Consider the following 13,565-nt stretch of genomic DNA (forward strand, 5'->3'; position numbering starts at 1 on the left):
GTTTTTAGTAAAGACTGCAAGTCTATTATTTAAAAATATAATTTTTTATTGAAGTATTTTTTACTACACATTTGTTTTTGAAAATTGTTTTGTTACTAGTACATGTGCAAAGTAATTTTTATGCTATGATTAAAGAACTTATCTCAAAAATATCAAATATTTGTTTAACCTGTGAAAGCTAAATACATTTTAAATATTTGCTTTCACTAAAACTTTTTGTCTGTTATTTTCTCTACACCAACATATATGGAATGTGTGTGTTTGGCTTACCTCGTAATCACTCTCAAAAATTGAGGAGTAAACATAAATTGTTTTTCATTTTTAAACTTGTTTTTCTTAAAACAAAAATAGCAAAAAATTATATCTTCTACTTATGATGACCTTTGTACTCATTTGCTACTTACCATAGGTTGCTAAGCCTATTGAAATTTTGCATGTCGAGGATGTAAAGTGAAGTAACTTTTTAAATGTTGTATATATACATTTGAAATAACCAAAAACTTGCAAATAACTATATTGATACCATAGATTTCCACTATAATTTATCAAGCTTACTAATGAAGCTATAGTTTGTCTAAAACATTAGGTAATTTCAAGCACATTAAAGACTACATGCTTGAAATCTTGGTTTGAAAAAACAAGGTAGCTTTCTAGATTTAAATATGGCTGAGAGAGCCACCAAGGGACTATACTAAGCTTTTGATTAGTTATTCACATGCTATTTGTTGAAGTAAATGTGTATAAGGGACCTTTTCCAAAAATGAAAAGAGGTGTGTGACTACTGCATTTGACAGTACATAAGTCATATCTCAACAAACAGAAAATATACGAGTCTCCTATCTTATATTTTAGCTTGTCAGTATCAGTAATTTGAATTCCTAATTCCTACAGAACTATAGACTTTGTAGTTGGACTAGACAAACATATAATTTGCATTAGTGTTTTATTCAACTTACCATGTGACATACAAAAATTGTTACTTAGGTGTGTTTTTAATGTATACTTTTAAATTAAAAAACAAATTAATATATAATTCTAAAAGTTGAATTACAAAAAACAATTTCCTTTCAAACTTATTGACATAAATTCATAAAATAGTAGTTCAATAAACTGTTGAATGCACATCAACAAAAGTGATGACATGGCCTTTGACCTATGACCCATTGCTAAAAGGTTAAAGAAATAATCCTTTACAAAAAAAAAAAAAAAAAGGAACTGGCTCCTTGTAAACAAATGTTTAATACAACATAAGTTTTCAGGTGAAATTTTCCATTTTTCATCAACCAATAAAGCATGTGTGCAGTAAAAGAGATAACTCTCTATCACAAATGCTAATTATTTTATATAAATCTTTGTAATTGTAACAAGTGCTGTCAATTGAAAATAATTATAATATGGATCTTATCTTGTCAAGGCTCATTTCTTTCAACTTTTGTTTAAAGCATACAAGCAACATGCTGAATTAACAAAAGCTGAACATATGATAAAAGAAAACAGGAATCTAAACAAAACTTATTAAAGATAAGATATTTTATGAATGGTAAACATTAAGTATATTTACCTTTTCTTACAATGATCCGAAGATTCTAACATAACATTTAAACCACAAATTTGCATTGTATAAAAGTACCTGAGTCTCGCATATGATACTAATTATTGAATTTTTCATGGCATTCTAACTTAATATAAAATTCATGTAAACTCGCTACTTTATGCATTGCCTTGATGTTCCAAGAAGTTCATGCATTAGATGTATTAGCTATAAGAAAATGTAGTACCTTCAGCTGGTTCATGAAAGCAGCTTCCTCTTCCAGAGCTTTTTTAATATCCCCTGGCTTTAAGCCATTAATTTCCTCAGCTATTGTTTCAAATGCTGTACTTGTTGAGGATAGAGCAGATGCAACATTCTTCAAGTTATTAGTGCCTCTTTAGATGTAACTAATATAATTTTACAATTTGATACCAAACTTACTGACATAAATTCGTAAGAGAGTAGTACAATAAAGTTTTGAATGCGAGTTGACAATTTGATGATATGGCCTTTGACTCTGGACCCATCACAATAGGGTTAAAAGATTATTTAGTAGGTATTTTATTTTTTCAGGTTAAATAGTTGAAAAATATTTATTATAATAAATTTCAAGATTATTTATTAATTTGATTATAAATCAAAATGGTTCATGAAAAATGTAATATAAGATATATATTAAGGAAGTTTAAACTTAATGTTGCTATTGAACTATTGTATTTACTAATTGCATACATTTTCAGATTATTAGTTTACTTAAGCTTCATTTTCAAAAGGATTATTTTCATTCTTTGAAATTTATGAACCTTTGTGATTATGTATTACCAGTTTGCATTATGTAATGTTGGATTAATGTGTTGAATTGTGAATATATGAAATAGAGGTAGTGAAGAGTAATGATGAAAATGGACATCAATCTGTTTAAGACTTAAGTTATGCTGCATATAATTGATTATTTTTGACAGCAGTTTTTCAATTACTGCCACATAAACTAATTGACAAACCAAAGTTATAATTAAATCAATTGTCATGAAAATCAGCTAATCAAATTTAGGGTTTTCTATTATTACAATTTTAAATTATTCCAGCTATCCATGTACTTAAAATATTGTTATATTTGATAAAGTATGTGATGAACCTTCTGTACTTGACCTAATCAACGTGGAATGATTTGGATGTGTCAAGAAGAAATTGATGTTTTACTAGCGATAAATATAAAGTTTGTTTTGTTCTAAGTATGCTAGTATTAATTGAAAATATAGATTTTTATGCATACTCCAGGTATTTAAACAGGAAACTGCAGAAATCTAATTAGTACTTCTAGTAGCTGACCTTCCTGATAGATCTATATTGAGCTATCATTGGAACTATGAAATCTATGCATGTTAAGAGAGATGTAATTGTACAATTGAATTGAATTTTCAAATCCCATAAATCATTTGAGAGATTTGTTTTTCACACACCATTTTTATACACTTTTAAGATTACCTTGTACCATGTGAGAAGTTTTAAATCAGGTGTTACTTGTTACTTTTCAGTAACAAACAAATTAAAATAAAATGTTATTTAAATAATCAAGGTAGGTTTCTATATATGTAGCCACAAATCCTAGTAAAGATGCAACTGTAGATAAAACAAAACATTGACCCTTTTCTATAAAATCAATAAATGACACCTCAGTGTGGACTTCTGTATACCTAGTGAGGAGACTTCCTAGAAATGTTTTTTTCTTTCAGTTTACCTCCTATGGGATCTAAACATCCACCCATGTGTTTGCCACATGTGGCCATCAGTGAAGGGGATGAGAGAATCATAACACACCACTTTGGTCTTGAATTCCTGTAGACAGGCATCCTTGGGGTGATCACCCCAGGGTCACTCAGCTGGTCCACTTGGGCTAGGGTGAGCCTGTTGAATGCTCTCAACAAGTGTTGTGAACCTTGTGCCTGATGCTGGTGTTTGAGTATAGTGCTCACAAAATCCTGGCATTACTGCAATCCCTTGTTTGGCATTATAGTGCATCCCTTCACAGGGCTCCATGGTGGATGAGGTTAGTGATCACCAAAATATTCTTTGTATATTATGGATCCACTAAATAAAAAATCAAAATAGTGAAAAAAACAGACTGTAGGTAAATGACCATGTCCTGAAGATTCTGAGCAGCAATCTTCAACACATACACCTCATTTTCTGATAATGCATTCTCTTTCAGACAAACCTTTAGGGCAAATGTCTCCCTTTTTTATTCAGAAGGGACTAGGTTGGCTTGCTGGCTCTCCTAAGTCAGTCAAAGGGCCATGTTCTGGTGACATCTTGATAGAAACATCCATATCTAAACACAATGAACTCCTCTTGCATTTGAATGCCAGTGGGGGTATGTCCATCAAGGTTACTTCCCATGCTACTTTGAATTCGTCATGAGGAGTTATTGTTGAGAGAGATTTGAAGAACATCCTCAAGTATGAGATCCTTGCTGGTTTCTTCACCCAAGGAGTTATTGCAGTGGGGTGTATCTCCACTTGCAAAGGTGGAATTATGATGTCAACCAATGTCCTAATTTTGATGTTCACATCACCAGATTCATCTGCCACCATCAAGGAAGTTTATCTAAATTGCACAGTGTGGCTATATATTCTAAACTTTCTCAGATGATTCCAATGTCAGTGTTTTGGGCACTCAAAGACATCATGTTATGGTTCCTTGACATGTACTTCTTATGGCGGCAAAGACCATGATGCCTATGAGTGTGAAATAGGCCCTCATTGTATTAATTGTAATGACTCTCACCCATCTTACTTTCATTCATGCCCTAGAAGGGTGGTAGGAAAAGAGGTACAGTGTTTAAAAACAGTTCACAAAAGTTACTGTCCATCAATTTATCTTGGACATATGCTGCTGTACTCCATTCCACTACTACAGAATGAGTGCAGATAGATCTCTGTGCCTCCAAAAGAATTGTTTTCAAATAATGTAAAAAGTCTTTTGCCCTTCACGATTAAGAAGGTTAATGCATCATCGTCAACACCCATCTCTGTCCCTGCCATTCTTTCCACAGATCCTTGAATCCACTCTCTTTGGTACCAGGTTCAGGTGTTTCCTCAGGTCCATCATCTTCTCTGGCCCCAAGATGCAGAACGATTATTTGTTCATACCTTCAGTTGCTGGAATTTTCTAATAATAGAGACTTGCCCATTTAATCCAGGGCAGGATCCATGGAGGTTGATAGACCTCCTTCCAATAAAGAGAATAAAGAGAAGAGATGGGGTCAAAAATAGAAAAGGTCTCCACCCAAGTCTCCTGCACATAAATAAAAATGGTCACATTGATGAGGTAGAGCTGTTGAGGTTTACATTCTAATATAGGTTATACCAAGGCATTGTTTGATTTCTGTCATTTTGTGTGTCTTTCCTTACAGGAAACATTTCTGAAACCTGCCAATACAATTGCCCTTCAGTAGTTTTCTTTGTACAGAAATGATAGGTTGTATGATGGATGAGTGCATGGTGTTGTGGCACTGCTGGTTGGTCAGCATGTGCTTGCCTTATCTTTGCCACTCGACACACCCTTGAAGATCGTTAGCCACCTGTGTTTCCTTGGGTTACACTGTCATTGTTTGCTCTTTCTACTTGTTTCTTGCAGAGACCTATGATCAATCAGACTGATGCTCTCATTGAACAGTTGCCATCTTCCATTTTAATCCTGGGGGACTTTAATGGACGTAATCCCCTCTGGGGAGGTGCTGATATTGATGGGAGGGGTTGCTCTGTAAAGCATATGCTCTCGGATCACAAACTTTCTCTCTTCAGTGCTAGTGTTTATACTTATATTCATGCACTTAGTCTTTTACTGCTGTTCATTTCTGTCTGCTCCTTATTCACTTTTCATGGGGTTGACAGTAACCCATGGGGCAGCAATCATTTTCCTGTCATTTTGAGAGAGACTGACTATAGTCGATGCCACCCACCCTGCATGCCCTGGTGGAAGTTGGACCAAGCCAACTGTGACCCTCTTTTGCTCTTCTCTTGGAACATGATCCTGCTGTCATTTGCAAGCTGTCGATAGACAACTGTGTGGTAGCAGTGACTAACTGTATTATCCATACAGATACTCAGTGTATTTCTAAAACCTTGACACGTTTTCCATGGTGGAATTTTGACCACCATATGGTATGAAAGGCTCAAAAACGAGCCTGGGATACCTTACATAGGTGTCCCACACTTTCATGTTGCATCATTTTTCAGTGGGCCTGTGCATGTGCTTGGCAGGTAAGATGTCAAAGCGAGAAAGAATCTTGGATTAAATTGGCAACCAGCATCCCTTCTACCACCAGTTTGAAAGTCATATGGGACAAGATTCGGAAGGTTAGTGGGCAGTATAATTCTGTCCCCCTTTCGATCTTGCACTTTGATGGCCAGAAAGTTGCTGATGCCCAGAGCATTGCTGATACTCTTGGGAAAAGCTTTTGCTGGGTATCTAGCACTTCTGTCTCATCCTCCACCTTCTTATCCATTGAGACTCTGGTAGCATGATTGCCTCTTTCCTTTCTGGCTGCTCATATCTATGACTGTAATCACCCCTTTACACTTGTTGAACTGAAGCTTGCTCTCCATCAATCTGGCAGTGCATTGGTCAGACCTGATGACATACATTATGGGATGCTACATCATCTCTCTCTTGCTATTCTGTGTTTGTTTTAACAGATACGTGGCACCGATATGTGGTCCAATTGCTTTAACAATCTGTCTCTGTAAGACCTTAGAGATAATGGTTAATGCTCATCTTGTTTTTTTCTTCCACATCTCATCAGTCATCGAATGCTAGATTTATGAAACAGCTGCTGCAGACTGCCCTTGATTGTTTACTGAAGTGGGCCACAGCAAACGGTTTTAACTTTTTGCTCTCTAAAACAGTTTGGATGCACTTTTGCTACCAGTGGGGTATTCACCCCATCTTGAACTCTGAATCGGTGAAGTTGTGCCTCCTGTGGTCCCTGAGGCAAAGTCCTTGGGACTTGTCTTTGAATGTAAGCTGACCTTTATACCATACATCAAACAGCTACAAATCAAGTGTATAAGTGCACTGAACATCCTCTGTATCCTCTTTTCCACTTCTTGGGGAGCAGATTGGTGTTTTATGCTAAAGATCTATCATGCCTTGAAGATGCTGGACCCCGTTCATCATCAAGGTCTTTGGCTCTGCATGGGGGTTTTCCACACTTCTCCAGTTCAGAGTTTGTACACAGTCTCATGAACCTCCTCTACACCTTCACCATTTGCAACTGTCTTTATTGTATTCTTCAAAACTTCAATATATACCTCAGCATCCCACCTGGGGTTGTGTTTTCCTTCATCAGTGGACCATGCTTTTTCAGAAGAGATGATCTGCTGTTGTTCCTTTTGGCTTCAGTATCCAGGTGCAGTTGGATGAATTGAATCTGTCCTTGGATAACATTGCTGTATCCACTGGTCAGCCCATCCCACCATGGCTTATTACCATCCCTAAGTGTGACCTTTCTTTGAGCCATCTGAGAAAGGCAGATGGAAGTACCATCTTCTATTTGCTGAACATTCTTTGAACCATCCTTCCATTCCCATTTATACTGATGGTTCAAAATCAGATGACTTTTGGGTCTGTTATGGTTTTTGTAATTTGGCAGTTACACACAGAATCCCCTTTACAGTTTGTGTTTACTACCAATCTGTATGTTCTTCCTCTTGCCCTGGATCATATAGAAGCTAAGCAATACTCAATGTACTACCTGTACAAACTGGCTCAGCTCTCTACTGGTCCTGGAATTGCTTCATGCTAGTTCTTACCCCATTCTTGGTGATATTCAAAACCAAGTGACCCTTTTATCTTTAACATCAACTTCTATCCAAATCTTCTTAATGCCAGGCCATACTGGTATTCATGGGAACAAGCTTGCTGATGCTGCAGCAAAGTATGTCTGCTCTGGGGCTGTCACTACTGTGCCTGTTTCATACATGGATTATAGTCCTGTATTGAAGGCTCAGCTCTGTATCAGTTGGCAGTCAACTTGGAGTGAGCAATGTGAAAATAAGCTTTTCCCAATAAAACCATATATTGGACTTTGGTTGTCTTGTTTATGTAAGGATCAGAAAGAGGAAGTTATCCAAACTAGACTATGCATTGATCACAGTTTTTTTAACTCATTGTTTTCTTTCACCTGGGACTGATGCACCAATTTGAACAAATTTTCATTTCCTTATGAATTTAACATGCATTCTTTGTGTAGTTGTGTGTACAGCCTTAGCTGTTAATAGAGTGGTTTTAAAGTGTTATTTGAACTGACTCTTTACTGTTTAAGGTTTTTTGCACAAACATTCTATTAGGGTTATGTGCAGTTCTTTAACATACTTATTATGAACCTTTTTTGTGGTTCATGGAATAACTAGTTTTACATGACTAAAAAGTTAACTAGTCTATCCATTTAAATAAGGTTTTCATATTCTAGTGATATGAAACAATTTTTAAAGTTGTGTTGCATTAAATTATTGTGTGAAGGAGCTGTTTTATGTTCATCAGGAAATTGTATTAATTACCTAATGCAAAATGACATTTTAATATTTCTTTTTTATGTAAGGCCTATTCTAAAACAACTGTTTGTTTTTTAAATCATTATTTTTACTCATAAACAAAATTTCTGTTGAAATACTTCATCTCCACAGATTGTCAGTTGCAGCTTTTTAGAAGTATTAAATAAGTCCCAGTTCAAGTATAGGTATGTTATCAATGTTTTCCACATATTCAGCCCCTTTGTGGACTCAGCAGATAGTTCAGTGTGGCTTTGCTATAATAAAACAAACAAACAAACCACATATTCTGTGTCTGTTTATAAGAAAAAATATACAGAAAGATATAACTGATTCAAGCAATTTCTGTTTGTGATATTTCTTAGTGGTATGTGTATATAGCATGGGTCTAATGTCATCAAGTAAAGTATACATGAAATTTTACTAATTTAGTTAAGTTTCATTAATTCAAAATAAAATTTTTTATTAGTTTTGGAACTGGATTAGTTACTTTGACATTTTTATTTGATATTAGAAATATAATGAATAATTTTTGTGTGCAAGAAGAATGAAAATGATATGCATGTATATCACTTTTTAAACTTTTTAAGAAGGTTAATAATTTTTGTGTAGTAGAATTACAAGGAAACTCAAAGAATTCATTGTATTTCAAGTACCAAGATTTACTGAGAGCTCGTTTGGTGATGTAGTGATAGCTGTACACGTTTCTTTTTTGTTTATTTATACAAGCTTCATATGGTTGCCTGTGCCAGTTTTTTTTGGTGAAAGCTAAATTCTTTTCTATTTTAAAGTTGTATGTTTGTGTGTGTGTGTCATTGAAATACTTTTGAATAATTGTTTAAGTGAGAGGAATACATTTGTATGTGTTTTATATACAATTTATGAATCAATTGAAAAATAAACGATGATTATTATACAACAGAGGGTAGAACATTGCATGCACATGACTGGTGGTGTCTATTAAGATTTTATTTTTATAGTTACAATAGCCAGTTATTAGTTATAATACTTGTTACATGTGTATCCAAAGGAAAGGCCCGGTAATAATTATACCATAAACAAAAGTGTTTAAACTAAATTCATCTTACATTAAGATTTCTTGTGAAGTACTTGCTTATTTTGTAAAAGTATTATGCTTATTTATAGAATGTTGTTTTTAGATACATGTTTAATGTGTTAACATGCTTGTATACATTGATATTGATATATAAAATAGTTGTTACAGTTTATAGCTGGTGTTGTTTTTTTGTAATCAAGATAAAGAATTTATGCAAGTTTGTAGTGTAACACAGAATTAGTTTTCACAAAAAATAAGGTATCAGTATTTAAAAAATGAAGAATAGATTAAAATATGGAATGGATATTTTTTAAGGTATTCAGGTGATACTTATGAAGGTTGTAATAAACATTTTGTTGTAAGTGGAATTTTAATGAGCTCATATTTTTAATCTGTTTTTGTTCTGTTTCTGTTATCATAAACATACTGTAAAGGAACCCAGGTTTAGGTTTCAATGAAAGAGCTCATTTATACACATACATATTACCCTTTTGACATGAATCAGTCTGTACCATGCTCTTTAAGCCATGGTGTATAATACATACGTGGAAATAAACTTCTTGAGTGTTATAACCTTGATGGGTTGTATATCATGTTTACTACACTGCTACTAAAAACTAGACTAATTTGGTTAGTATAAATATATCTATGAATCTCATTACAGGTGTTTTTTTTATTGGTGTGAAAATGTAGATTGAACAATACAAAATATAACTTTTACATATAATGTAAACTGTGTTATTATAATAGAGTTGATATTATTGATACATTTTTTTAAACTTGCTTGTCAATTCTGATATTCTTTAAATTATTTTATTGTCATTTTATGTAGCAAAATTTATGCCATATTTATGTAAAACTGTTATGCAGCTTTAATTGCAGTTGCTTTGTGTCATAAACCACCAACCAACCAACCTTTGATTATAGTAAGATAAAATATTAAGACACATTTAGTTGTACTAGATTATTAAAGTGTCTAATTTTAAATAAATGTTCTTACCTAGTCTCTACAGGTTTTAATGCAAGTAAATAAAAATATATTTTTTCTACTTATTTTTGTATAGAACACTGTCCACCTTTTTTGTTTCATGGCTATGATCTTATGATTGATATTTTAAGAAACATTTTTTTTTTAAATAAAATATCACAGTGAGGAAAAACTTTCTTAGTAAATTAATGTGGCCTTCCTTTATGATGTATAGATATTATATATAGGTTTCTATTTACAGATCTATTACACTGCACAAATGAGCCAAATGTATCCATTCCAGAGTTGGCAGACCTGCTGATAGCAAGAACACAAAACTCTTCGTGGGTTGTTGTTTTTAAATCTCTGGTTACTGTTCATCATCTAATGTGTTATGGTAATGAGGTTAGTGTAATTTTAGAATTACCATCAAAGAATGGGAATTTTTTTTAAAGACAATATAACAGGTTCATATAGTTGAAGATTTGCTGGGATAAAACTAAACAAGTACAGCTAAGACTTCAAGTATGTCATCTGTAATAATAAAAGGACATATCTGTACATCTATGTGCTACTGCTCTAGCTTCAAGATGAAAGAACCAAGAAACCTGAAAGCTTATAGCCATACCAACTGGACACTTGTGTTCAACTGGGTATTACTTACCCACTAGTGTTTGCTTCATTTTAATAAAAAAAGCTAGTGAAAAACCACATTGAAAATAAGTGGTTCCTCATATAAAAACTTCTAATATATAGAAAAGCCAGTGCATTTTGGAAGTAATGTGTTCCAACAACATCTTTCTTATCATGTTACTTAACCAGAAAAGTATATAGATTATACTTTTATGCTAAAATGAGTTCAGAATACAAAACTATCAACCTAATAACCCAAGCAGTTCTGGGTGCTTTTGACGGTATTAAGAATATTTGAAAACTTGTATTACAAAAAATATTAACCAACATTATAGCCAAAGTACTGTGTTAGGCTGAAACCTTGACAATTTTTTTTCTCTTTTTGTCTACTGTATATTATTTCTATTATATTTTAAAATATTACATAACAGTTGACTGTTGTCTTTCAGAGGGATGTCTGCAAGACAATCCAGAAGCAGCTGTTTCAAGTGTCTCACTCCCAGGATCATACATTGTTGTACATTACCTGTGAAGCTAACAGTTAGATATCTAAAATGTGTTTGTATACAGGAGTAACAGAAAAAAACCTTCAATTAAGGAGACAGCAATAAATCCTCTTTCAGGGTAGTAGCTAAACCCATGAAGGGGGAAGTAATCTTCATTCTGGTCCAGGAAAATTTATATTTAGTTGTAATTTTTGAGAGTTTTGCATGATATACACCAAACAAATTACCCCTACCCCCCTTTTTCTTTTGAAAGTGTAGAAATATTCAAAAAACTTAATTACAACCATGTTATCTATGTCTCGGCAACATACAGCTTACTTACTGATATTCATTTTTATTGGTTAATAAATAAATATTAGAAATGTAATATTCTTTCTGGAGTTGCATCAATTCATTTTTAAGGATAAATTAAATGCTGTATCAGTATTTTGTTTTTTAATTGTATCATATATGAAGAAACATGCCTATTTTAATGAAAATTTTTCAGATGCTTGATCTTTTATCAAGCACAATGGAGATCTGATACCTTGGATTCAGCAAGTTGTGCATGTATGTGTGATAGATTGTAGTTCCACTAACTGTTAATAAAAGGGTAAATCTGAAAGTTTTGTAAAAACTCAAAGTTCTGATAACATCTCACCTCTTCTTACAAAGTAGCTTTTTTTGTGAATAGTATTGCTTTCTATCAGTGCACAGCAGTCTTCCTGCTTCTGCATATCTACATATGGATGATTATGCAACAGTTGTCCACCATTAGGAGTGTCACACAACCCTTATCTTGTCTAGCATCCTCTCCACATTTGCATTTGGTAATCATTTATCAACTGTCAGTAATACTTCATAGACTTACTTGTTTTTGTTTTCAGATTTGTTGACATCTTAATTTATATTGAGACTTAGTTTTTTTTTCAATGTATTTATGTTATTTCTGTATTTTCAGAGTTTTTTTTTGCTAGTGTATAGTGGATCCCACTGTGTGGTGAGTATTGCCTGACCAGCTATACTTTTTTCAAAAATCTGCACTGTCCATCCTGTGACCATGTTCAATGTCAGTTACATTGTACCTCTTCCTATCAGGGACCTGATGTACAATTCCCAGTACCACAAGGTATTGGGTGTGTGTCTGTTTGTGTCATTTCTGCTGTAACATTTATTTGCAGGATTAGGTTATGCATACTATAGAGATGGAGTATTCTGTAGAACCTTTAGCAGTCCTCTCCATTGGCATTTTTAAGGTTGTGTAGGCTGTACATTCCATGTAATTTTACATAGAATAAAATTATCAGTGGGTCTTCATTGAAACTATGGGCCTAGGGGCTGAGTCCCCTCTGGCCCTTACATAAACACACCACAGGTCCTCTCTAGTGGTTTTTTTGTTTGGTAAATATGTTTGTCCCAGACTGTGCACTTATGGACACAAGTAAAGCAGACAATGTTTGTTGCCCATCTGTGGTGCTCAATGGCATTGACTTTTTCTATCATGACTTTGCATAGAATTCAGGATATTTCTGGATGTTAGTTGATCAACACTGTCAGTGGGGTAGCTCTGCTTTTCAGAATAGGGTATAGGGTTCACCCACTGCAATGCCTCCATTGGTATAGTACTTCTGACTCCAGTATGTTTTCATCCATTTTTCTAGTCAAGTGTGAGAGTCCTTGCCATTTAACAGTTCCTAGTCATTGGAGTGGACCATGGAGGCCTGTTCTCTTGTTTTATGCATCATACCATTCAGTTGGTAGTAGGGCAGTTGCATTCTGCAGATATTGATGGCATATAGTACTTTCTGTCATGGACTTGATGTATAGTTCCAGATTCTGTCAGGTTTTGGTTATAGGACTATGAGGTATTAATATTGGTATGTATATATCTACAGATTGCTTTTTACCTACTGTGGCATTTCTCCTTCCTATCATCCTACAGATGGAAATTTTCAGTGGGTATGGTGTTGGTTGGAGATGGCTCGGTCCATATTAGAACCCCATAGTGTGGATTCCTGTACTGGGTGAGGGAGACCACCCAGGGAAGGTTCTGTTCTTTCAGTTTACCTCATCTGGGATCTAAACATTTACCCACATGTTTGCCATGCATGGTGCCCCATGAAGGGAAGGAGAGGATCCTGGTGGTTGAGGGATTCAACCCTAACACACCACTTTGGCCTTGAATTCCTATAGATGGGCAGCCTTGGGATGGCCATTCTTGGGTCAGTCAGCTGGTCCACTTGGGCTAGGGTAAACCTAAGTACCAGTGTTGGATGTTCTCGGCAGGAGTTGTATACATTGTATCTGTTGCTGGTGTTTGGGCGTATTGCTCACAAAACCC

At 34.4% G+C, this 13,565-nt stretch overlaps 1 protein-coding gene across 14 annotated transcripts in view; it reads left to right on the top strand.

Annotated features, from left to right (window-relative positions):
* Window positions 1-13,565, top strand: part of LOC143258565 (phosphatidylinositol-binding clathrin assembly protein-like) — a 119,046-nt gene that overhangs the window by 14,556 nt on the left and 90,925 nt on the right. For 8 of the 14 annotated variants that reach the window (XM_076517717.1, XM_076517725.1, XM_076517712.1 and 5 more), the window contains one exon: window positions 10,369-10,511. The exons of 3 other annotated variants lie outside the window; for them this stretch is intronic. In XM_076517717.1, coding sequence (XP_076373832.1) covers window positions 10,494-10,511 — 18 coding nt within the window. In that variant the 5' untranslated portion in view covers window positions 10,369-10,493. Of the gene's footprint in view, window positions 1-10,368; window positions 10,512-11,332; window positions 12,055-13,565 lie in introns of those variants that run through there. 3 more of the 14 variants (XM_076517718.1, XM_076517715.1, XM_076517720.1) reach the window with 3 other exon arrangements.

The sequence above is a fragment of the Tachypleus tridentatus genome, chromosome 8, assembly GCF_004210375.1.
Source record: "Tachypleus tridentatus isolate NWPU-2018 chromosome 8, ASM421037v1, whole genome shotgun sequence".
Lineage (NCBI taxonomy): Eukaryota > Metazoa > Arthropoda > Merostomata > Xiphosura > Limulidae > Tachypleus > Tachypleus tridentatus.